The sequence below is a fragment of the Nicotiana tabacum genome, chromosome 3 (assembly GCF_000715075.1).
Source record: "Nicotiana tabacum cultivar K326 chromosome 3, ASM71507v2, whole genome shotgun sequence".
NCBI classification, from domain to species: Eukaryota; Viridiplantae; Streptophyta; class Magnoliopsida; order Solanales; family Solanaceae; genus Nicotiana; species Nicotiana tabacum.
In genome coordinates, this window is record NC_134082.1 from 159,912,283 (window position 1) to 159,938,876 (window position 26,594).

Below are 26,594 nucleotides of genomic sequence, written 5' to 3' on the forward strand. Positions count from 1 at the left end.
TTCAATGTCGAAATCATGGCTTCAGTCCAACCCAGCAAAAATGGAGATTTTACAAGTAATTTGAGAGATTCAATGTCGCAGAAACAAGAGAATAGAGTTACTGGAGTTGAAGAAACCCTAGATCGTATCAATCAGTTGCCAGACGCACTCCTCGTACAAATTCTCTCTCTTTTGCCGACGAGAGATGCCGTCGCATCATCTGTTCTCTCTAGAAGGTGGCGTTATCTCTGGAATTCAATTGATAATTTCCATTTCGTTGTTAGAAATGACGACAAAGCTGAGAACTTCGCATCCTTTGTGGACCACGTTTTAGCTCATTGCACTTGTCCCAAAATCAGAAAAATTCAAACTCGATTTAAATGACATGTCTAATAGGGATTTTGAGTTCATAATCAGCCTGTGGATTAGTTTTGCTGTGGAAAGAAATGTTGAAGATGTTGTTTTTTTGTGTTCCTTTGATGATGAAGAACTTTATTACAAATGGCCGCTTCTATCTATGTGCACTTGTTCGTCATTGATTACATTGGATTGGAGCTGTTGCACGTTTGATAAGGAATCGATAATAGAGTGGAAGTCTCTGAAAAGCCTGAAGTTGCAATACATTTTGTTTGATGACGACGATATTGTGAACTTACTGTCATGTTGTCCTGCTTTGGAAACTATGGAGTTGTCACTATTTGAGGGATTTCGTCGTGTTGAAATTACTTCTTCAAATCTAAAGAGACTAACGTTGGCAAGCCATAAGTGGCCTTGTAGCGGAAATGAGGATTCTTTGGAAATTTTTGCCCCACATCTTCAGCATTTGGATATTTCAGGAGCTCTTGGACATATCAAGTGTAGGCTAGTAAATGTCTCCTCTTTGGTTACTGCCAGCCTAACTTTTGACATTTGCTGTACTGCTGATGACTCCGTAGAAGACGATATTGAGGAAGAAAGTTGTCGTGATTATCATCAAGTTTTCAGAAACCTTGTTCGGGACTATCTTCGAAAGTTGAGTTATGCGATTGAGCTAACAATTGGAAGTTGGCTAGCAGAGGTTTGTTTTTGTTTCAAAAGACCATGTTCTCTTGTTGACTTTTTAGCAAAAAATTGCAGGATGTAAACCTGAGAAAGAGAAGAACCTTTAGAATCTCATACAATTATGAACTCTTTTGTACATGAGAATTTCGGTGAAAAAAGATTTTTTGGTTGAATAATTGAAAGGAAAAGTTTTTAATATACAAAATGACTGTCTTCACCTTTTGTGACCTTTTGTGATCTTCCTATCTACTTTCTGAAATTGGATACTATTTCTTTACTGGCAATAGGTTGCTTTGGAAACTAGCCTCTGTACATTGTTGTTCCTTAAAGTGGTTATTATGGTTGGATTTGTCATAGCACTATCTTTTTGTTGTGGATTACTTTTCCTTTGTTGTTTGCTTCTTTCTCAATCCGTCACTAATTTCATTAGGATTGTTTTTCCAGGTTGTGTTCATGTTGCAACTCGAAGGATTGGCACTTCCACAATTGAGATGCAAGTGTCTAACACTAAAATTGCAGGTATCAAAGCATACTTTGTATGGGATAACTAGCCTTTTGGATGCCTCGCCTCTTTTGGAGACACTCAACATTCACATTGAATATGAGGTCGTGATTTCTCTCTGTTTATGCTCTTCTTTTGACATCCATTAGATTTTTGAATTTAACAATCCCCACCCCCAAACCAAAGACTGAGTTTCTTAAGGAGAATGCAAATATAGCATTAATTATCTCTAAGAATTTTTTGCCACTATAAAGCTATAATTTAAAAGATCAGGGTAGTTGCTTTCTATCTGGTAAACAGGTTCAAGAAAGGAAAAGATTGTTTACCAACTGAACCTCCGTTTGCTTGGTTTGTCTACTGCTTGAGTATTTCATATAGGTATCAGCTATTGTAATCATTTGCTGAGAACTGTTCAAGATTCGTGGGTTTTGAAAATTGCTCTATATCATACACTGCTGTGAAATCATTTCATTTTGTCTTCTGTGGAATAATACCACTAGGCCGTAGATCAGCATTGGATCCTGATTCTATTCTCTGTTCCAGTTTGGTTATGAGCACTGCCAACTTGAGCTAAGCTATTTGGCCGAGGGAGATGATACCAATTTGCTGTGTTGGATTCCAAACATTGTGTTTTCCAGTCTCAAGAATATTAAGATTGTCGACTGCATACAGAGATGTGAGTGGGCCACATGTTCGAAGGGGTGGTCTGAAGGGGACTTTGATAAGCTTATTGAACTTTCAAAGTTTCTATTAAAGAATGCAGTGGTTTTAGAGAAGTTTGTTATCGTAGCAAAGAGAAGAAAATGTCGAAAATGTTCAGAGAGCTGTGCCTCCCAATTTTTAACACGATTGGCTAAGACATTGTTAGACAGCCCAAGATCATCTAAGAATTTTGTGATTACTTACCAAGAGTCTGCTTTGGATGACTAGACTGCAAGCGGTTTAATTTCAGCATACTAAAAATGTCACCTTATATTGTAGCTTTTGATTTACTGCAGATGTAATTTTGAACTTGTGGTATACCAAATATGAGGGACGCTTGGTTTCTCATGAAGCCTTTGTTTGTTTCACTCTAGACATTGCATATGTGCTTGGAATCTTGTAGCAACTTTTGTTTCATTTTAAGCTTCAAGATCAGCAAACCTACAAACCGCATGTTTTCTGATAATTCAACTCATGATAAAAGCTGTATTTTGCATCCTTTATCAATAGCACGAAAATTCCATAACAAGGGGGAATTGAAGGTACTCTTTTTTTTTGGTTGCAAAATAAGAGGTCCCGAGTCAACTATCTCTGCATAAGAGGTGCAGGCTAATTGTTATCAATGAAATAACTTATATAAATAATACAAATAGAAAGGTTCAAATTTTATGTTTTTAATGAAATCTGCTATAGGTTATTCAGATGAGTGAGTAAATTATACTAGCAGTATTTTTTTCTTCATTAATTAGTATATTTACCTCCAGTTTCAATTCTGATTTTTTTATCTCTGTCTTACATTCATCCTACCTTTTCACGAATATGACGAATGATGACTTTCCAATTTCATATCATTCTACCTGTATCTTACTATGCTAGAGTTCTTTACATGGAATTCATTAAAATGTTTTCAATTGCATACACTGTATGCTTATGACGGATTATACATTTCAACTCCAAGCACCCAATATTATTATGGACTTCTAAATCTACAAAGAAAAAGAAAAAAGGCAAATCAAAGAAAATATAGAGGTTAAAATCTGCCAGCCTCAACAGGGGAACATAACCTGGTTAATTGGTTTAAAAGGGGATTGGAGATAAGGATTTGAATCCTTTCTAATTACATACATTGATTCTGAAGCAACTCCTCCTTAACTTGTTGTATAATTTTTTCAATAAGGTTTCCCAAATCTTCATTCCCATGACAATTATTAACATGGTTAAGGGCATCAGTGGCTGAGGAAATAACACTATCATACTGTCTTTCTTGGTATCGCTTGATTGCAGCTGTAAGACTGGACGTCGCAGTCGAGAATTCTTCAATACAATATTCGTCTCCCACATCGCTGGCTTCATTCGATTTCTTATTAGCAAGTGATTCTGCTGACTCGAGCTCGCTTTCTATACATGAGGATCCTTCAGCCATAGAAAATGGAGGATTAATGTATAACAACAGTGCCACAGAAAATAGAATGAAGCTGGTGCCAAACAGAGAAGCCATTCTCTCTCTTATAAGCTCCTCTTGTAAAATTACACTAGTATTATTTTTTTCCTATGAGAAATTCGGCCATTTCTATTGTGTAGTTATAGTTGGTTGTGTTCTACAATGAAGTGAAACGCTCGTAGATTTCACTACTTAAGTACCAATTTAAGGCATAAGTATGCCTATTAATGCATGAATGCATTAATTATATCTACTGTTTTAACTTACGTGTATATAGACGAACTTTTTCTTTTTCGGGATGGAGGTTAGGAGTTGAGACACAAATATAAAAAAAAAAAAATCCATAATTCTTCCTTAAAACTGCCTGCTGATTTGTAGTAGTTTTACTCATACTTCACACTAAAACTAAATATTGATGTTCTTAACCATAGTAGAAATTGAAAAAGAAACCCAAAGTAATTAAAACTCCCGGTGATGAGGTTAAGATATATATATATATCGTGTCATGCATGCATGTTGTGATTAGGAATATATGTTTAAATGTTAAATTTTTTATTCTTTTGCCAAAAGGCGTATTATATGATAGGGGTATACAAACCGAACCGGAAAACTGATACCAAACCGAAAAGTCAAACCAAACCGATTAAAAAACCCGACTAGGTTTGATTTGATTTGGTTTGGTATTGAGTAAAAAAATCCGAACCAAACCGACATATAAATATATAATTTTTATATGTACTTATAAGATTTTATATAGAATTTTCTTTAAAAAATATCTAGAAATATCTGGGATTATCTTGCGGGATATAATATTTAATAGTATATGAAGTGCTCCATATTTATTAACCTTAAATAATGGGTTGTATGATCACTTTTTCATCAAGTATTACTGAAATGCGTTAATCTCTTTGTTCTTCCATATTCATATCATATGTTAAGATCTATTAAATTGTTGTATCTTTTTCGAATGTGAAGTGATTATTATTATTTAGGTATCATATTAATTTTTATGTTTAATTACTAAATTCGGTTAACCTTGAAAGTGTACATCAACAAAACATTATTGTCAGACGACTAAAAAAATAATTATTACTCCTTTTGTTCCAGTTTATATGAACCTATTTCTTTTTTGGTCTCACAAGGAAATATTTACCAATTATTTAAAATATTATCTTATAAGAATATTTTAATAGATAATATATTAATCAATTAATTATATTTTTACTAAACATATATTTATTTATCAAAAATTTAACAAAGTAAGATTGAAATAATATTAAAGTAACAAAAAACCTCCGAAAAATCCGATAAAACCGAACCAATCCAAACCGATATAGTTGGTTTGGTTCGGTTTTGATAAAAAACGAATCAACCCGGTCCATGTACACCCCTATTATACGGTATGCTATATATACACATGAAATCATGTGGAGTTTACTTTCATATATGAAGTATATTCTATGGAAGGATCAAGGATCATATTTGTACTTGAAATTTGTCAAGGCATTTGGATTTATGAATTTAATGTAGTTTATATATTTAGACATCGTTTTAATTTGGGATACGATTATACGAATAACAAACTTCAACCTGTGTCAAGCTTATTTTTCAGTATCACAGTTTCCTTTCTAGCTCATAAAAGAAACTGCGTCCATTTAAGAAGAAATTAAAAACTTTCCAATCTTAACAAGAGAAAATTAATCAACATAATAACCTTTTTCTAATTAACAATTTGAAGCAACTTCTGAACTTGTTGTATAATTTTTTCAATAAGGCTTTTCAAACTTTTTACATCATCTAACTCATTCCTACAAACGCTAGCACTGTCTAAGGCATCACTAGCCAAAGAAATAACACTATCAAACTGTCTCTCTTTGTATTTTTGTATTGCTTCTCCAACCTTATACCATGTATTTGAAAATTTATCTTCACAATATGCATCTTCTGCCATTCCCATTTCTTCTGTTAATTGTAAAGCACTTGATCTTACTGACTCAAGATCGCTTTTAACACACGACGTTTCAGCCATGTCATTAATTATATTGCTTTGGATTTCCGCCTTAATTTGTTGTATTATTTTCTGAATAAGGGTTTTCAAATTTGTTAAATCGTCACGCTCTTTTTTACAGCCGTTAGCACTGTCTAAAGCATCACTAGCCATGAAAATAACGCAGTCGTACTTTCTTTCTTTGTATCGATCGTTTGCATCTACAAGAATACTGAATGCTGTTTGTAATTTATTGTAACAATATTCGTCTACTTCATCTCCCTCCTTGAAATATTCTGCTATGTTTCCAGCATTTGTTTTAGCTGAATCAAGATCGGTATCTATACTTTTTTCATCAGCCATAGAAAATGGAGGAATATTGGATAGGAACATGACTAAGAAAAATATGGATACAGCCATGAAAGTGGTGCCAGAAAGAGAAGCCATTCTCTAATTAAGCTCCTTTAGTTTTATGTTTTTTTTTCGCTTTTTTTTTTCCTATCTAAAATTCAGTCATTTCCATTGTGTATATATATGCTTGGTAGTTTTACAATAAGTGAAACGTTTCATTGTTTTCATCAGAAAAAGAAGTACATGTAAGCTTGCCAATTAATTAATGCATCTCCATTACTTACTCTTTTTTCGGTTACAGAAAAACAATTGTATGCATTAGACCAATTGAAGGCATGCATGTTGGTAATTGTGCTAGAGTGTTAAGTACTCCTTCATCCTTAATCAGAGGTCTCGGGTTCGAGCTTTGGGTATGAAATCACCTTTGTTAGGGAGCACTTTACCCCAATGTGGGACTTTCCACACCAATCCGAATCTAGTCGAACCCATTTGAATACCGGTTACCGGATGAAAAAAAAAACGAAGAACGGGAAGGCTGTGAATCCGTTACTATTTCACTCTAAAGAAGATCCCAGGACCATATGTGTGTGAGTAATTATAGTGTTAAAGTGTGTAGTGATCTCAAATGAAAGGCAGACAGAGAGAAACAGGCGAAGAGAATTAGGAGTTGTGTTGAAGCCAAACTGCCAAAGGTGAGAGAGTAGGAGGTGGATCTTGCGCTCTCTGCAAGATGACTCAGAAGGAAAGTCCCAATAGCATTCCGATTTATATTTATACGTCTTATTCACAGACTGAGTAATAAGTAGCATTCAATGATTGAAATTATACCTTGCGATTTATAAGTCATGTCCATTGCGAGTTATGATCCAATTCGTCAATTGCGATTTGATAAGTCGTTCCAATTTCGGTTTATAAGTCACATTCACTAATTGAGATTTATAAGTCGCACTCACTAATTGCAAGTTACAAGTTGCAGTCGCATTCTCCATTGCCATTTTATAACTTGCATTCTAATTGTATGACCAAAAAATGATTATTTTTGACTAAATTAATTAATCGATATTTAAGAGGTTAATTCTAGTTAAATATAATAATTTTAGGTCTAAGATAAGCGATGTGGGAGATATAGAAATGGATGAGGCCGATTTAATGCACTGTGTATTGAATGCTTCGGATGCAATAACGTGCTAGAAGTGTTAAATATTAAATAGCAATAAATGGAACTCAATATAAATAAAGAGGAAGATTTACCCAATATTGAATGAGGTGGATGATTCCGTCCTCTAACAATGATGAGTAACAAGTAACTATAAGAATATTGAAGACTTTCTCGGATCTAGTGGAAATGACAAGGAATAATCCAAAAAGACGAATCTATTTAGAAAGATGTTCTTTGTATTTCTCTAGAGAGCTTGCTTTTCAAAAGAGTTCTTATCACCTAGAACATTTCATGCCCTTTGTCATATCTCTCATTCCTTTTTATATGAGACATCCCCCAAAGGACCCTAAAAGTACAAATATAGAGAATATTCAACTGAATATTCTCTCTAGGATCCCAATACATAATTAGCCGCTACTACTACTTCATGATACTCGATCTCGGCCATGACTGACTACTTAGCGACGCGTTCTGTCGATCACTGGTCGTCCTCGGCCAAATTGCTCATGATAATTATGAATAACTCCTTATAATCGTCTCTTCGTGTTGAATTTCCTTAGTCGGATTTTGATCCATACAGTTAGTCCATCCACTTATCGAGGTTGTCTTTTGGTTGACCTCAATGAGTGAACTTCGCTAGTCGTAGTTAAGAAATTCAAGTGGGCAGGTCGAATAGTAAAGATCACGGTTGAGATGATGACGTGGCATTTTGTAGGCCACATTTATGGTGATGTTGGTTTAGACTGATGTCACAACGTCATTCGTCATTATTACACATCTTCTCGATGTGTTGCATCGCTTCCCGTGCCCCTGTCATTTCGATATTTGTGTATCGACAGTTGATTTTCTTGGTTAAGGTGTGTGTGTTCTCTATAAATATGGATTGGAAACCCTTGGTATGGTCCTTTGTGTTTCCTGGCATTTGAACCTTCATATTTTCCTCTCTTCTTCTCCTTCATGTATTCTTGCTCCCGTTGCCTCCATTTTTGTACCTTTGTTCTCTTTTCTGACTTGAGCGATTTCTACTACTCCTACCTCTCTGGAGTCTGTATTTTCTGCACTTACAAACAACTAAGAATGGTCAATGCATCTTCTATCTTTGGTGAGGCTTCTAACCCAATCCCACTAGCAGTGAGAATGCCTCCTCTTGATGATGGGGTTGCCATTATTGCCGAGGACGAAAGCTTTCCCACTGTAGAGGAAATAATTCCGCATAATGACAAAGCCAGGTTAGACTTCTCAAAACTGCCCACAAACAAGTCTGAACTTGTGGAATCTGAAATGGACGCGGTCGCCCTTGCTGAGCTTAGGGCCAAGTTCAACATCCCAGCATACATCGACCTAATCCCGGCTGGTCGCGATGCGGTACAGGTTCATCGTCCTGGATATTGTGTGTTCTACGCATATCCGTTATATGTGGGCTATTCTCTTCCTCCATTGGTAGAGGAATTCTGCCGTTATTACGGCGTCTGTCCGGCTTAACTCTCCCCTACATCTATAAACTCTTCCTTACGCGGAACTGGCCAACCGCGGGATCTCTATTCGCCATCTGTTGCACCTCTTCGCGCCAAGTTTCTATAGGGGTACGATATTGCACCTTTGCCATCACGGGAGCAAGGGATTGTGGTGAAAATGGATGATAAGGCCAATCATCAATTTTTGTACAACTTTTTCTATATCAATACCGAGCACATGGTGACAAACCCCAATGGGTTCTATGAAATATGGAACTTTGCCCGTAAGTACTTATGCCGATTGTTTGTTTTATATATATATTGATTTTTAGCGTAATCGTTCCTCTTTTTCCGTGTGTAGTCAAGAAAGATCCCTTCTTTGTTGGTTGCAGACATTCATGACTGGGTAAGTCAAGTCTTGCCCCATACAGTGGGGATTCGCGAATGGTCGGTGTTCCACAAGAAGTTTGGGCGCAAGCCTTTTGCGACCGGTGAGTCGTCTATTTTGAACTTAATGATTCGACTTTCGTGTTTTCTTTTCCTTCTCTTTTCTTTTATAGCGGAGTTGGCTTAACTTCTGCTATTATTGTTAGGTCTAAGAGCTTCGAGAAGGTAAAGGGATCCTACCCCGCCTTTCATCAACCAAGCCCTACGACGAGGTCTTCGTTTGTTATGATTGCAGGCAGGACTGTTCAGACAGTCACTTCTTCTCAGACCCCGACATTGCGTAGACCTAGTTGTCGGTCGGTGGCTTCTATGGTAGTGACTCCATTTCCTTTCGTGTTACACTTGGTAGATGAATCATCACCGAGTGAGGAGGAGTTGGTGCCACTCAAAAGAAGGAGGGTGGAAATCGGCGACGAGACGGCTAGAGCCGAGGAATCTACAAGGGGAGATTCTGAGCCGGTCGAGGCTGCATTGGAGGGTGAAGTGGACTTTCCCACTATGGCTCTGACGCCTATGGAGGTCATGGGAGATGCTCTTTCGATCGAGGTCATTATTGAAGAAGGAGGGTTACCTGAGGCTGTGGGGGTCGTGACGAGGAGCGATCCATCATCCTCAGGGTAGCCTAGCGTTCCTTCGTCAGTCGAGAAGAGAGGGAAGAGTGTGGCTATGGACGGCTATGAGATCGGTTCCGACGTCGACCCTAAGGAGGTGCAAATATTTACTAAAGGGTTTACTTGGGTGGAGGTAAGGACGGAGGGATCCACTCACACCATAGTCGTTCACCAGAAATTTACCATGGTCTTTGCCAAAGGAGAAGTAGGTTTCATGAATGGTTGATCTGAGAAATGGTTATGGCTTACTGCGTGTTGTGTTTATCATTAGCAGTATATGAAAGTGTTGGAATGAGATTTTAGTTGATAAGAGGTTTTCTATCGGTATTCCATTGTTGTGTGCAGCTGTTGTGATTAGAAGTTATCGCTATAAGCGTTTGGGTTATGTGGTATATCATGTAATTGCACCTGAGGTTGCAGGTATGGGTTATTACAGCTTGTTAGGGTTTATTCAGAATATAAATGTGAGATTCTAATCTTATAGATGATTTCAGAGGTGGAAATGTGATTCTAAGGTTTATGGGCTAGGTTGGATTGTGAAATTTCAGTTACATTGTATTGTCGGACCTATATGAGATAGGGTGACGTGGGATCACCCCCGGGTATGTGCATAGTAAGGTTATTCAGTGATTGATTGGCTTTTGAAACAACTCTGGGCACGTTCGAGGACAAACGTATGTTTAAGTGGGGGAGGATGTAACGACCTGACCGGTCATTTTGAGCTTTTGCACTTTGCTCGCCAGTTCTCGGGCATGACTTGCCCCGTGTGATGTATTATGACTTATATAAATCGTTGGTTTTGGTTTTCAGGGTGATCGGAATAAATTTGGAAGAACAGTTCTCAGTTTGAAGCTTGAAATTTGAAAGGCTTGACCAAGATTTAACTTGTTTGTATATGATTCCGGATCAGAATTTTTATGATTTGGTTAACTCCGTTAGGTGATTTGGGACTTAAGAGCGTGTTCGGATTATGTTTTGGAGGTCCGTAGCTTATTTAGGCTTGAAATGCCGAAAGTTGAATTTTTGAAGATCAGGTCCGATAGTGAGATTTTGATCTAAGGGTCGGAATGGAATTCCAAAAGTTGGAGTAGCTCCGTAGCGTTGAATGTGACGTGCTTGCAAAATTTCAGGTCATTCGGACGAGGTTTGATAGACTTTTTGATCGAAAGCATAATTTAAGAGTTTTTGGAGTTCTTAGGCTTGAATCCTATGTTAAATTGATGTTTTGATGTTGTTGTGAGCGTTTCGAAGATTTGAACAAGTTTGAATGATGTCAGGGGATGTGTAGTACATTTGGTTTGAAGTCCCGGGGGCTCGGGTGAGTTTCGGAAAGGTTCTAGGATGTTTTAGGCCTAAAAACATAGTTGTAGCAGGTTCAGAGAGGCTGTAGACTCCGGTGCGGACCACAAAGGATTTTGTGCGGCCGCGGTGGGGGCTTTGCGGCCGCACTCAATTTTGTGCGGTCCGCGGTGAGAAAGGTTTCACTGGTCTTATTTCGGAAGCTCATATCTTTTAATCTAGAAGGAATTTTGGTATGATTCAAAAACGAAAGTTGTAGATCTTTGAATCTAGTTTTCAGAAAGACATTATAATAGACATTTAGATATCTGTAGAAAACGTTTTGACCAAAATATCAAAGCCTGTCGCTGCAGTCAAATCCACCGCGGACAGCACTGGTTTTGTGCGGTCAGCGGTGCTCTAGTGCGGACTGCACTTGATTTTGTGCGGTCAGCAGTGGTGGAATCTGGAAGGTGAACTATAAATACGAGGTTTAGGGTTTTATTTTATATTTTGACCTAGAGAGCTCGGATTTTGGCGATTTTTCAAAGATTTTTCAAGAAATCCATCGGGGTAAGTGATTCTAACTCGGATTTGGCTAGAGTACATAAATCTATCACTGAATTCATCATTTGATTCATAATTTGTGAAGAAAATTTGTGAAATCTTTCAAAAATGTAAAATGATGATTTGAATGACCAAATGATATCGGAATTGGATAATTTTGGTATGGTTAGACTCGTGAGAGTATAAAGATTCTAGTTTTGTGAATTTTGTCGAATTTTAAGACGTGGGCCTGGGGGTCGGGTTTGACCAATTTCGGGAATTTTGTGGTAATTTGATTATTTTCGAGTGGGCTTTATTCCCTTAGCACAGTTTGATGGTTTTGTACTGATTTCGGCTAGATTTGGAGCATCCGGAGGCCGATTCGAGAGGCAAATACATCGCGGGCTAGAGTTCGAACCGGATAGAGGTGAGTAATAATTGTAAATGTTGTCCTGAGGGTATGAAACTCTGGATTTCACATCGTTGTGCTATATTGACGCACATGCTAGATGACGAGCATGGGGCCGTGCACTATTGGGGATAGGGACGTAATCCATCCCGAATGATTGTTTTACCGCGTACTTGACTGAAAATTTTGTGCTATCATCATGTTTTGGGCTGAATGCCATATTTGGGGGGATTTTTACTGCTAATTCCTCACTGTTTTTATTTTAATATCTATACTCAGTCATGCTATATTACATTGTTTTCAAAACTCAGCCATGTTTACTCTATTCTTTTTTTAACCCTTAAACGAGATTTCAAATGATATTTTGGGCTGAGCATCATGTTTTACTATTGCCCGATTGGCTTATGGGATTCTGACTGAGCAAGTCCGAGGGCCTATGTTGTGAGGAAACACTGATTATGACTATGAGACCGAGGGCCTGAGATTGAAATATTGATTATGATTATGAGGCCGAGGGCTTGAGATTTATACGCCACGAGGTGACTTGTTGATATGAGGCCAAGAGCCTATGTGATTATGCCACGAGATGGCTTGATATTGCACTTGGGTCATAAGGGGCTCCTCCCGAAGTCTGTACACCCCCAGTGAGCGCGAGTACCCAGTGTGAGATGTGATATCGCCCGAGGGGCTGTTGTTGTTTCATGTTGTTGCTCGAGGGGCTGTTTTTGATCCATGTTTGCCCGAGGGGCGGTTCTTGATTTATGTTATGCCCAAGGGGCTGATTGCGAGTGATTGTGAGGTAGCCCGAGGGGCTAGTTCTGTTGATATTATGCCCGAGAGGCAGTTTATGATACATGTTTTTTTGCCCGAGAGGCTGTTTTTTACGAAGTAAATGATTTCTTTACTTTTTTTTAAATGTATTGCATTTGCTATAGCATTATGACGTGGTTTACGTGTTTTCTTACTGCTCGGCTTTCATTTATTATTATTACTCTCTGCACCTTGTGTGCAGATTCAGGTGTTTCTGAACCCGGTAGCGGGTATTGGTTGCTCAGAGGCAGAGTTATCGGAGTTTAGCAAGGTAGCTGCATGACGTTCGCAGCACTGCTCTTCTTCCTCTTGATTTTATTAGACTATATTTCGTATATTTTTAGGTTTTCAGTTGTATTTAGACCTTAGTAGATGCTCGTGACTTGTGACACCCCGATGTCGGGCTGTATCTATTTCCGTACTTGTTCTATTTCACTAAATTATACTTGTTGGGAATTTATTCTTATAAATGACTTAAATTGACTTATTAAGATTGTTGAAAATGAATTTGGTAATTGTGTCGGTTGGCCTTGTCTTCACGAGAGACGTCATCACGCCCGGGCCGGTTTTCGGGTCGTGACACTAATTATGACTTTGACTTTTTATTTCTACTCAGGCAGGAACTATTAAATATTCTACTTGGGTTGGAAAACAATTCTAAAATAAACCTCCTTTAATGTAGGTTAATTTACTTTATTGATTTAGAGTAATTTTTTCTTCAATACCAAATATTTAGCAATTTTTTTGTATATAGTATGGATATATATTTAAAAACAACTCTTTTAATTATCTCAAACATATATTTCGAATATTATTTATATTGATTCTAAAACGATATGTCTTAATTATCGGAGTACACGCGCAACGCGCGTACTCTAAGAATAATCTATACTATATTAAAAGCACGAAGGCCCTTAGCAAAATGTCGCTCGCCTTTTTTACCCTTTAAATTAGAGTTCAGACTAGACAAAATAGTCTTTTAAATATTATCCTAATATTTAAAAATATTTATTTAATTATCTCCCTAATATTTAGGAATTGACATTTAATTGTTTCCTTTATATTTAGGAATAATCATTTAATTATTTTCTTAATATTTAGGACTTCGAAATTAATTAAAATTTTAGATATTAAATCACTCCTATTCAAACTATATACAAAACTTCTATAATCGAAGAATTTAAAATAAAGAAAAAATTTAGCTTTATAAATTCTTTCCTTTTAAAATTCATTACTTCTAACACCAAATATTTTAGTAATAACTCTTAGCTAAATATTAAAAACGATTTTACTTAAATATTCTCTTACCAAATATTTGGAAGTTGACCCTAGATGTCGTATCAATTTAAAATCTAAAAACTAAAATAAATTCAATTTAAGGAATTTATTTAATAACAAGACGATACTTTAGAATGGAAAAGAATGATTTTATTAACATAATTTTCTATTATATTTTGATTAAATTAAGTAATAAGATATCTTATTTATTAAATGCAAACTGAGATATATTATTCTTAATTTCTTATGGATTATACAAAGTTCAACTAAGATATTATCATAGTTGAATAGCAGTGAATAATAATATATTTTTAATTATTTTATTACTTTCATATTAAATTAAAATTAAGAAATACAAATTATTAGGAATAATTGGGGTCATTACTTATTTTCCTGAGTAAAATATATGACTAATTGGGGTCATTACTTATTTTCTTAATATTAAGAACTTTTAAATTAATAAAAATTTATTTATTAGATTTTTTTCTCACTTAAACTATGTAGGAAATTATTTATCTATCTATACTATATTAAAAGTACGAAGTCCCTATCGAAATATCTTTTTTACTATTTAAAAATTAATTTTACACTAGACAAAATAGTCATTTCATTATTTTCCTAATTTAGGACTTCAAATCAACTAGAATTTTACTTACGAAGATCCTAACAATTAGGACTTCAAATTGAATTAAATTTTAACTTATTAAATCATTCCTTATTTGATCAGTTTGTTATAAATATTCTTTTGGAGTTTAGTACATTCCATTAAAGCTTTTTTAATTCTTAGCCTATGAGGTATATAATAGTATTTCTTTCTCTCTAACAACAACAACAATAACATCCCAGTATAATCTCACATGTGGGATCTGCGGAGGGTAATATGTACGCAGACCTTATCCTTACCCCAAGGGCAGAGAGGTTGTTTTCAGGAGACCCTCGGCTCAAGAGAGCAACAAGAGACGATATATTAGTACTATCAATAGACTCATAATAAAATAACATAAAATACATAACATAAAATAACAAAATAACAGCAATATAAGAAATATAGGAAATACGAAAAGGATGAAAAGTATACTAATATCCAACAGATAAAGCCCTGCATCAGTAGCTGTTTAGTACATTCCATTAAAGTTTTTTTAATTCTTAGCCTATGAGGTATATAATAGTATTTCTTTCTCTCTAAATTATCAATAATTGATTGCCTAAAATATGAAACATCCATCAACAATGCATGTTCGCCTTTTTCCTGTTAACATTTTAAGAGTTTTGATTATCTCAACTTTAAATTTCTAGAAGACTGAACTAAAATGATGTTAATTTAGAAATAAATTAAGCTACAGTCATACTATGCGAATTTGTAACTACAGTTCATTTTTTAAACTTAAGATAAACTAATGCATTTGGAACTCTTGAAATAACTATATATTTGTCATCCTCCCCCCAATCCCCCCCCAATTTTAATAAATTGACCTCAATAATGTGAACTCTTAAAATTTCAAAGTTGTCAATAGCATAGTGCATTTGGAGTGAGCTTAGGATAGTATTAACTTTTATTTGGTATTGGATGAAAGTGCAAATTAGGGAATTTAGACTTAGATCAATAAGAATCTAGAATTTTTTTTTACACAAGAAGAGGTTCATTTGGCTTGTCTATAATTTTGATTAACTTTGAATGAACAGTTATTTTTTTTTTTTTTTGTATAATGACATTATGAACGTAGAGTTTACAAAGAGTTGTTAGATGAAATAACAATCTACCATATTTGTATCTTATATAATAAAATATTTATAATTATAAATACTATAGAACTAATTACATTAAATTCTTTCAGAAATGTTGAATTCAACTATATATTGCATCAATGTAATAATATTTATTTTTATCATTTAAACATATATTGCATTTAATTTAACCTCCATCGCTATTTTTCTATAATTCATATATATTTTATATTGATTAACGTGATGCACACGTGCAATGCACGTACACTAAAACTAGTACTATATTAAAAGCACGAAGGTCCTTAGCGAAATATCGTTCGCTTTTTTTACCCTTTAAAAGTATAGTTCACATTGAACAAAATAGTCATTTGATTATTATTTTTTCATATTTAGAAATAGTCATTTAATTATTTTCCTAATATTTAGGACTTTAAATTCAACTAATATTTTTGTGTATTAAAGTTTTCCTTATTTGAACCATGTAATATAAGATATTTCTAAATGAAATATAATAAAAATTGAACGGTTAATTCTTTCCAAATATTTTAATCAAATCTTTTTAGCTCTTCAATTCCTTTAACGTTTTTGGTATTCTTTATTTTCCAGAAAGGAGAAAAGATTCTTCAAAGTGGTCTTTTCCATGAGTAATTATTGGCGTGACTTTAGAATTTCAATAGGTAGAACACAATTTCAATTTGATAGATATTACTATTTTATTATTAGTATATATTGACTAAAACACAAAGTGACAAAGAGGCAAATATTTTAGGTCAAATTGCGAGCAATTTTACTCCTTGTAGGTTTAGAAAATACATTAACTTCCACAAGGATTTATAAATATAATAAAAATATTCTATGCATCGACATAACAAAATTCTTTACGTAAATATATATGCTCAATCAACATAACAAAATCCTTTTTGTTTGTAACTCAAGTTGGTTTTCACAAGGATTATAAATATAATAAAATTATGCTACTCTATTTTTATTGAATTTGTACTCAGTATTTGATACTTGTATTAGAAACTTACATACATTTATCATTATTCTCTATTTTATAACTTAGATACATTTTTTAATAATATATGAGGTATTTTAAAATTTTAAACATATTAATATAGGGTACACGCGCGACGCGCGTACCTTAAGATTAGTTTCTTAAATAATTTAAATATATTCTTTGTTTGAGTATCCATCCAATTACGGCTCAATCGTTATACTTTGACATAGATATACCCAAAATATATATCCTCAGGTAAAAAAGAACACGAGTCATATGTATAATCTTACTTAAGCTCCTATAATAAGGGGTTCTGAGGATTATGTACTTGCCTCAGAAGAATAACCTTGAACAATTAGATTAATTTTGATTGAAATTTGTCGGCCTCATTACTTTTATCCAAAATAAGACAATAATTGATGAATAACATTCTCGTGAAATATATTAACTGTTATTATCTGTTCGTGAAAATACAATTACAGTTAAAAAATAAAATAAATAAAAAATATTTTAAAGCTGAGGCGGGGATATCTCGCTCTTTTTAATGAGATTCAAGCCCACTACAGCAAAGTCTTCACTGGTCCAGCAGTAATCTTCTTGACTTGTCTCTCCCAGGATACAATAACCCGATCACGTCGTATCACTCGAACAAACTCTAGACAAGTTGTTGAGTCCAAAGCTCCACCAAGATGAACACCTTCCTTCAACAAAAGTAAAAACTCTCTTTTTTTTCATAACTTTAATATCACTTTATTGAAATACTCTCAATTATTTTTCACATACCACATTATGGAAGAAAGACTCATATTTATAGGTGTTGAAATTCTTCCTTGTATTAAATTGGAAGAAAGTGGGGTAGTAAGTTATGAAATTATGGAGAACATGGGAGAAGAGTTACAAAAGAGTGATGGCCATTTTCTACATCATGAAGCAGTGGGAGTTATTGGAGTTAAGGACATTTTCTATATTATGGAGTAGTGTGAGTTATAACATATTTTATTTTAATATTAAAATGCTAAAATACTAACATTCCTCCACACATTTTAATATTAAAATATATAAGAGCGTTTACCAGTTGAAAAGAGACTATTATGCATAATGAAGGCATGCTCTGCATTGAACCTCCACTTAGCAAAACATCGATCTTTACTCTAGAGTCAGTAGTGGTCTCAGACTTGAACTATGACTGCTTTAGGGAAATAAATTATCACTGCTTACACATAATAATCAAGGTGTTGACATGAGCTTTATTAGCCATCACATTACGGCCTTGTGCTATCCCGATTTTCATGAGTGTTTTTTAGAACAAGCCCAATTCTCATAGGAATCGGCCTATTTCCACACTCACATAGGTGAAATCTGTCAAGGGTGCTCCTGTAACTCTAACACCCCACTCATACGAGCTACAGATTTTCATTAAGAGTTAATAAACTCAACCTCGCAAATCATTACAGGATAAATGCACTCACACCATAGGGATGGAACAATAAAAATAGTGCATTTCAAACCAAGCCATGATATGATTCGTTCTTCCTATTGAACCTGGTTATAAGATCTCTAGTCCCCAAGTTAGGTTTCCTCATCTATGACTTATGAGCTTGAGTGCTTCAATCCCATCCCCCTCGATATGCTCCAGACTCTTTCTCTTGCTAAGGCCTTAATCAATGGATCTGCAAGATTATCACAAGATTTAACATAATCAACATTACTGGTAACACCTTATCAAATATGATCTCATAGTACTATATTTTTCTCCTTATAGGTCTGGATTTACCTTTGTAATAACGGTTTTGTACTCTACCAATTGCAGTAGTGCTATCACAATGAATCAAAATAAGAGGAATTGGTTTTTCAAAATAAAGAATTTTAAATAATAAATCTCTCAACCAATTCGCTTCCTCACTAGTTTAAGCTAAAGCAATTAGCTCAGCCTCCACGGTAGAGTTAGCAATTATTGTTTGCTTTTTTGATTTCCAACAAATAGCACCACCTCCCAAAGTAAAAATATAACTTGTAGTAGAACAAGAATCACGAGATAAAGTGTTCCAATCTGCATCAGAAAAGCCTTCGAGTACAACAAGATATTTTTTATAAAATAAGCCATAGATTTTTGTACCAAGTAAATACCTCATAACTCTTGTTATGGAATGACAATGTTCACTACCTGGCTTACTTGTAAACATGTTAAGTACTCTTACTGCGTATGCAATATCAAGCCGAGTACAATCAGTCACAAATCTCAAGCTTCCGATTAAGCTAGCATATTCCTTTTTGATTTATCACATCATTGTCACTTTGTACAGGAAATAAGTGAACACTTGAATCAAAAGGGGTTACAACATGCTTGCAATCAATAAAATTATATTTTTTCAAAATTTTCTCAACATAATGTGACTGATCAAGGAAAATTCCATCATATGTTCTAGTAATTTTCATTCCAAGAATGAAATTTGCCTCACCCAAATCTTTCATGTCAAAATGGCTACTAAGCATGCTTTTAGTTTCTCCAATAACATTCATGTTAGAGCCAAATATTAACAAATCATCAATATAGAGGCAAATAATTACATGTGAATTATTCCAAGATTTATGATAGATGCACTTACCACACTCATCTGATTTAAAACCATTTTCAATCATGCAGTACTCAAACTTTTCATGTCATTGCTTAGGTGCCCGTTTCAAGCCATATAGGGATTTAGTAAGTTTACCCACTTTACTTTCTTGGCTTGCTTCTATAAAACCCTCAGTTTTTACATCCATTTGATGAATATGTAAATTAAAAATTGCAGCAACAACAATTAAAAGTCTAATGGATGTAATTCTAGTTACCGGAAAAAAAGTGTCAAAAAATTTTAGGCCTTCTAGTTGCTTAAAACCTTTAGCAACTAACCTAACTTTATACTTATCAATAGATCCATCCGATTTTAATTTTTTTCTTAGGACCCATTTGCACCTAATTGTTTTACAACCTGGTGATAAATCAACCAACTTTCAAGTTTTATTAGAATTAGTGACTCCATTTCATCATTTACAACCTCTTTTCAGAAAATAACATCAAGTGATAATAAAGCTTCTTGCAAAAGTAAGATGATCATTTTCAATATTAAAAACCTAAAAATCAAGACCAAAATCTTTTTCTATTCTAGCTCTTTTACTCCTTCTTAACTCAAAAACATCATTTTCTTTATTTTGCAAAATAGAAGTAGAAGAACTAAGCATAGACAAAAAATTATCTTTATCTCTTTGACCCTCACTATTTTTAGACTCAAATGAAAATTTATTTTCATGAAAAATAGCATCACCTGATTCTATAATTATATTCTCTTCAAGATTTAAAAATCTATAAGTTGTACTATTAGAAGCATAACCAAGAAAAGCACAAGTGGTAACTCTTTTACCCAATTTCATAATTTTAGGATCTGTTAGTCTAACATAGGCTAAACAACACAACTCTCAAATAACCCAAATTTGGCTTGTGATTTTTTCACAACTCAAATGGCGTCAAGTTTGTTTTCTTATGAGGCACCCTATTTAACACATAACATGTCGTCAAAATAGCTTCATCCTACAAATTTAAAGGTTCATTTGACTCAATAAGTATGACATTAGTTAACTCTACCAAAGTTCTATTTTTTCTTTCAACCACACCATTTGATGCAAGAGAATAAGGTGGAGTAGTTTCATGAATAATTACCAATGATCTAACAAAAGAATTAAATTCATTAGACTCATATTCACGGCATGTATCACTTCTAATTCTTTTTATTTTCCTGCTGAATTGATTTTCAACCTCATGGAGATAATTTTTAAAATTTTCAAACGCATCACTTTTATTTTTCATCAAGTAAACTTATGTGTACTTAGAGAAATTATCAATAAAAGTGATAAAATATCTATTTCCTCCACGAGTTAAAATTCCTCCAAGTTCACAATATCAGTGTGAACTAATTCTAATAATTCAGTTTTTCTTTCAACTTGAAAAATGAGTCCTTTTAGTTATTTTAGCTTTACTACAAGCCTCACATTTGTCAAAATTCTTTTTAATCATTGGGATTAATCCTAAACTACTCAGGATTCCCACATAACGATTATTAATATGACACAAACGAGCATGCCAAAAATTAGTAGAAGAAAGCATATAAACAAAACTAGAAGAAATTTTATTCATCTCAACATTCAACTTGAACATCTCATCACATGCATACCCCTTACCCACAAAAATACTCTTTTTCACTATTACATATTGATCATTCTCAATAATTTGTTTGAAGCCTGCCTTGTTAAGAAGAAAACTAGATATCAAATTTTTTCTCATTGAAGGAGTATAAAGTACGTCTTTCAACGTTAATACTCTTCTTGGAGTAAACTTCAACTCAACCTCTCCCTTTCCAAGTACCTGGGTTGTGTGAGAATCACCAAGCATGATGGTTTGGGCTCCTCAAATGGACTATTTTAAACTAATCTCTAGTGGCTCTTCGGTAACGTTTGCTCCAGAATCTGCCCACCATCCATCAATATTTTTTACCATGTTAATGTCTGTTATCACCGCCACAAGTGGCTCTTCGGTAACATTTGCCTGTGGTGTGGGACCACATTTCCGAAATTTGCAAAATCGAGCAATATGCCCACTCTTTCCACAGACAAAGCATGGTTTCGCAATTTGAACTTGTTGATTCTATGCTTGCTTGTTTGCACCATTATTCTTCTTGGGAGGTCTACCATAATTTTTCTTAAAAGTATTCTCCTTCGGCTTCAAAAAAGTATTTTTGTGAGTTTCAGGAGTAATATTATTTGAAGTAATTAAATTTACCTTTGTAGTGACGGGTTGTGGAGTGTTCTCTTCCGATTGCATAAGTGTATCTTGGCCTCTTGCCTCTTCTTCCATGCTAATCCACATTATCAATGCTCAAGTGAAGTTTCCTTTTGTTTATGGCGCATAGATTTTTGAAATTCCTTCCAAGAAGGTGGTAGTTTATCTATTATGTCACAAACAATAAGGTTGTCTTCAATTTTAATATCCTCGGACCTGAGCTCTCCAACGATCATTATGAAGTCTTGAGCTTGGTCTACTACAGATTTATTGTCCACCATTTGAAAACGAAAAAATCTGCTAGCAGCATATTTTTTCGCACCTGCCTCCTCAGTGTCTGTCACGACCCCAACCCCGGTCGTGATGGCGCCCAACACACTGCTAGGCAAGCCTAACCAATTAACAACCTCAACCCATTTCTTATATAGTTCATTATTAGCTAACACAATTAAATTTTCAAAACATCATATTAACAATCTGAAACCCGAGTTAAATAGGCGGAGTTTCAAATGATAAAACTACTACTACAAAACCCATATAGATTCGGTGTCACAAGTCTGAGCCTCTAATACCAGTTTATCACCCTAATACATATCAATCTAGGGAATGCAGATAAAACGAAAGGATAGAAGGGAGAGATCCGGGCTGCGGACGCCGTGCAACTACCTCGATACTCCTGGATATGAACTGATCGACTGAAAATCCTCACTCAGCCTCTAGAACACCTGAATATGCACGCAAGGTGTAAGGAGTAATGTGAGTACTCCGACCCAGTGAGTAATAAGCATAAATAATGACTGAGAATAAGAAATCATGGAAAACACAGAGTAATCTATAATGCGGCAGTATAAACAGGTTATATGGAAGCAATAAACCAATGGAAACGAAATATGGAAATGCTACAACAAATAAGCAGTTAAGTGACATACATATAAAGAAAACCAACACATAGAACGATACCCTATAGTACCCGTCGCGGCGTGCAACCCGATCCATATATTTATCGTCGACGGCGCTCACTGGGGGTGTGCAGACTCCGGGAGGGGCCCCTTACGGCCCAAGCGCAATATCAAGCCATCTCGTGGCATCAAATCTAGGCCCTCAGCCTCATATCAATATCAGTATAACACTGCTGCGGCGCGCAGCCCGATCCCATAGTATCCTCACATCTGGCCCTTGGCCGTACTCAGTCCAGAAATCATATAAGCCCCTCGGGCATTGGTAAAAAAGTAGTTCTCAGCCCCAAACATCATTTAGAAATATCATTTAAGTTTCAAAACCGAGTAAAAAAGTGGCTGAGTTGTAAAACAGTGGAAAACGGTACGACTGAGTTCAAGTAGTAAGTCAAAACAGTGAGGAAATAGTGATAAAACTCCCCGGAGGGTTCAAATAATTGGCACGAAGCCCAAATATGGCAGTCAGTTCAAACATTGATGAGAACAAATAAGTTTCAACCAAAATACGCGGTAAAAGCATCACTCGGGACGGATCAAGTCACAATCCCTAATAGTAAACGACCCCACACTCATCATCAAGCGCGTGTCTCACCTCAATATAGCACTACGATGTGCAAATCCGGGGTTTCAAACCCTCACGACATCATTTTCATTCATTACTCACCTCGAACCGGCTAATTCTCTAGCTCGCGATGCCTTTGCCCCTCGAATTGGCCTCCACGCGCATCGAATCTATCCAAAATCAGAACGAATACGTCACAATATGCTAAGGGAACAAAGCCCAAGCAAAAACATTAGAAAAATATCAAAAATCCCAAAATTAGCAAAACCCGAGCCCCGGGCCCACGTCTCGAAATCGGGTAAAATTTACATTTTCAGAATCTTCATACCCTCATGAGTCTAACCATACCAAAATTATCCAATTTCGATACTATTTGGTCCTCAAATCATCATTGTGAGCACGTAATTTTTGATTCACGGAAACTACTCCAAAAGAAATCGAAAATAAAGCAAGTTACCTTCGGGTACAATTTTGAGAATTTGGGTGACATTTTGATAATTTTTCTGTCCATAGATGATCACCTTACTATAGTTGAAAACACAAAAATACATGGGGGCATGCATTTAGGAATTAAAGGCACATTTAGGAAATAATTAACCATAATTTGGTTAAAAGAAAATCACAAAAATATGCATGTGTGTTTCTTGTCATTGCGTGATTTTATTTAATGATAAATTGTGTGTTAATTATTATGGGTGTCAAATAATATGTATGTAATTTTATTGTTGATTCTACAATTTATTTAGGATTTTTGTTCAATTTTGGTAATCCTAAATGGGTAAAATATCAAGGAAACCTGGTTTGGGCCAGGTGGAACCAAACTTTCAGGCCCAAACCAACCACATTGATCCAGTCCAAACCCAGGCTGCCCAGGCACGGCCCCAAACGACGCCGTATCAGCGTCCCCATCTTGAGCCGTTGATTTGATTCAAATGAACGGTCCCGATCAGGTCGCTCATTAAACCTCAACGACGCTGTTTCAGGCATGTTGATCTGAGCCGTCCAACTCCATTGATCCAACGGATCCAGGCCCTCCCCTAGACCCGTTGACCTAACCCGATCCATTCCCACACCCGGTCTCACCCACCACTACGCCCAAACAACGTCGTCCCCCTCCTGTGAATAGATCTTGGCCATCGATCTCACCCGATCCAACGGCCAGGATCTAAACCCCTAAGTCGTATATAAACCTAACCCTTTTACCCTGCCCCCTATCCAAGCACCCCACCCGGTTCCTTCGTCTCTCTCAGAAAAGATCCCAAACACCCCCCAAACCCTAGCAGCCGCCCTGGCTCCCTTTCAACTTAAACCCGGCAGCAAGGACGCTGGTGATCACCATAGCTACACCACTGGACCTACAAGCCACCCTGAACACAAATCCCTAGTCACTTAACTTCGAATCACCTCCAGGGTGCTCGAATCTTCGATCAAAGATTCGAGCCAAAACCCTAAGTCACCTGATGAGTCCCAAATTCACCCCAGTCACTCCCCTGACATCCCTCATACCCTAATCAACTTTGGTTTCATTCGAATCTAGGTAGAACTATTCGAACCACAAATCTAAGCTCAAGAACCCTAAAAATCGAATCCATGGAGGTCCGTCCAAATCAATAGCAGGTTGGGGTTTAATAGACCTTAATCGAGGTGTTCTCAGTTGAGAACACTTCGATTAAAGTCCGTTCGACCTCAAAAAGGGTCGAGTCCAGTTCGAGCATGGGTCATTTTGTTTTTAAGTTTCAGAGGTAAATTTCCCTTTCTTTCCTTGTGTTTGTGTGCTATTTGTGTTTGTTTACATGCTAGTTTAATTTGTTTGATTTTTCTGTCATTTTTCCTTTAATTCTGTTCCATCCTCATAAGACCTTTTATTTGGTCGATTGTTATTTTATTTGTGTTTGAATACGTTTTGTGATATACATGCTCGAGTTAATTAATGTCGTCAGTCATATAGATTCCCTATGTCGTGCAAAATGGTTGAAGGCAGTTAATGCCCCGTTCATGTCATTTGTTTGATCGACTGATTATTCTACGTCATGATTAGTATAGTCGATTAGATAAACATCGTCGATTAGCTTTATAGGATTGAATGTTCAAATATTTTGAGTCATATAGCTTCATAGGATGGATCGAATCATTGTCGTTCATTGGATGTTTGACATTGTTTGAAAATGGTTTGTAACTGCAATGCAAATAATTAGAACTCAGTCTAGGGCAGCTTTGAATTTAAACTTTTAGAAGTTCAAAATGTCCTACTGTTGCAGTAGGATAATACAGTAATAATCAGGGTTTAACAGGGGTAATTTGGGGGTCTGAAAAGAGCAGAAATGACTAGTTTAAGTGAGCTGACGATAGGGTACTGAAATAGGATTTAAACTAATGTAATAGTGGGGAACCAAACCTGGTAGCATGGGGGTGATTAAATATTAAAGGCTGCCCATACCTTTGGGCAGAAAACACATGCTAGGGGGCTGTCAAGAGGATGGGCATTGGGGAGTTTTGATTAGTTTAAAGGAGTTATGGGCAGAGTTGAAGGCAAAAGGAATCAAGGCAGCCTGGGGGCCTGCCATTTCTGCCTATAAATAGGTTTATTTAGAACAAAAAAGGGGGCTGGTCTTCGAATTTTGAGAGGTCAGTTTAGTATTGAGAGCATAGGCTGGAAGATTATTAAGTGTCCAGAGAAAAAAAAAAGAGCAAAAACGAGGCTGGTTTTTCCACCTTGGAGAGGTCAGTTTAGTTTTGAGATCATAGGCTGGTTTTTCTAATCGTAAGAGACCAGAGAGAGATTGAAAGAAGAGAAATCTGCTTTACTTTTACTGTTTGAAATCAGTATTCACACTGTTACTGTTGCATTGAGAGTTGTGGAAATTTGTTGAAAGTCTGTTGGTCCCTCTTCTGTTGCAAACTCAAGTTTGATCATATTGTGGTGGTTTATATTGCTGTTGGGGTATTTGGGTTGTATTCTGGGATTTTCTGGTGCATTTGGTGTTGCTGCGTGGCATTTTCTGAAGCTATTATTGGGTTTTAATCTACTGTTGGGCTATTTTTGGCTGCTGCTGTGTTGCTGAATTTGCTGTTATGCCATTGCTGCTTGCTGCTGATATTTTTTTCTTCTTCTGGCTCTTGTTGTCTAAATCCAGGTACACATACTAAGCTGATGTAATTCCATGTTGAAGTTGACATTTGAAGCATGAATATACACATGAAGAAGTTGAAGTTATAAACTGAATTTAGTTTTCTTTACTGATTGTACTAAAGCCATTTTATGTATCACTGATATGTAGACTCCTGCCAAGGAGCTGTATAACTGGACAGTTTTCACATACGCAGTCATTTAGTTTATGAGCTCCCTATGTAGGCCCTTAGTTAAAAGAAGGATAGGATGCTAAAGAGCACCCTGCTTATCTCAGTTTGTTTGTAAAGATGCATGTCAAACTAGAATTAGGCCAATATACTTCTAATTGTCATGACAGTCTAATTTCAGTACGCAAATGGTTTGAATTAGGATTAAAACTAGATCTTAAGTTCTTTCATGCCAACAGATCACTT

General features: G+C 35.7%; 1 protein-coding gene across 1 annotated transcript; it reads left to right on the plus strand.

Annotated features, from left to right (window-relative positions):
* Positions 1 to 364: 364 nt before the first annotated feature.
* Positions 365 to 2,576, plus strand: LOC107789838 (F-box protein At5g03100-like). Its single transcript, XM_075250114.1, has 3 exons — positions 365 to 1,036; positions 1,465 to 1,539; positions 2,066 to 2,576. Exons 1-3 carry the CDS (start codon positions 365 to 367, stop codon positions 2,450 to 2,452), a joined length of 1,134 nt encoding a protein of 377 aa, XP_075106215.1. The 3' UTR covers positions 2,453 to 2,576.
* Positions 2,577 to 26,594: the final 24,018 nt, after the last annotated feature.

Coding starts and splice junctions, on each gene's coding strand:
- LOC107789838 (XM_075250114.1), top strand. CDS start 365: ATGTCTAATAGGGATTTTGAGTTCATAATCAGCCTGTGGATTAGTTTT. Junction 1,037..1,464: donor TTGGAAGTTGGCTAGCAGAG/GTTTGTTTTTGT, acceptor TTGTTTTTCCAG/GTTGTGTTCATGTTGCAACT. Junction 1,540..2,065: donor GTCTAACACTAAAATTGCAG/GTATCAAAGCAT, acceptor TCTCTGTTCCAG/TTTGGTTATGAGCACTGCCA.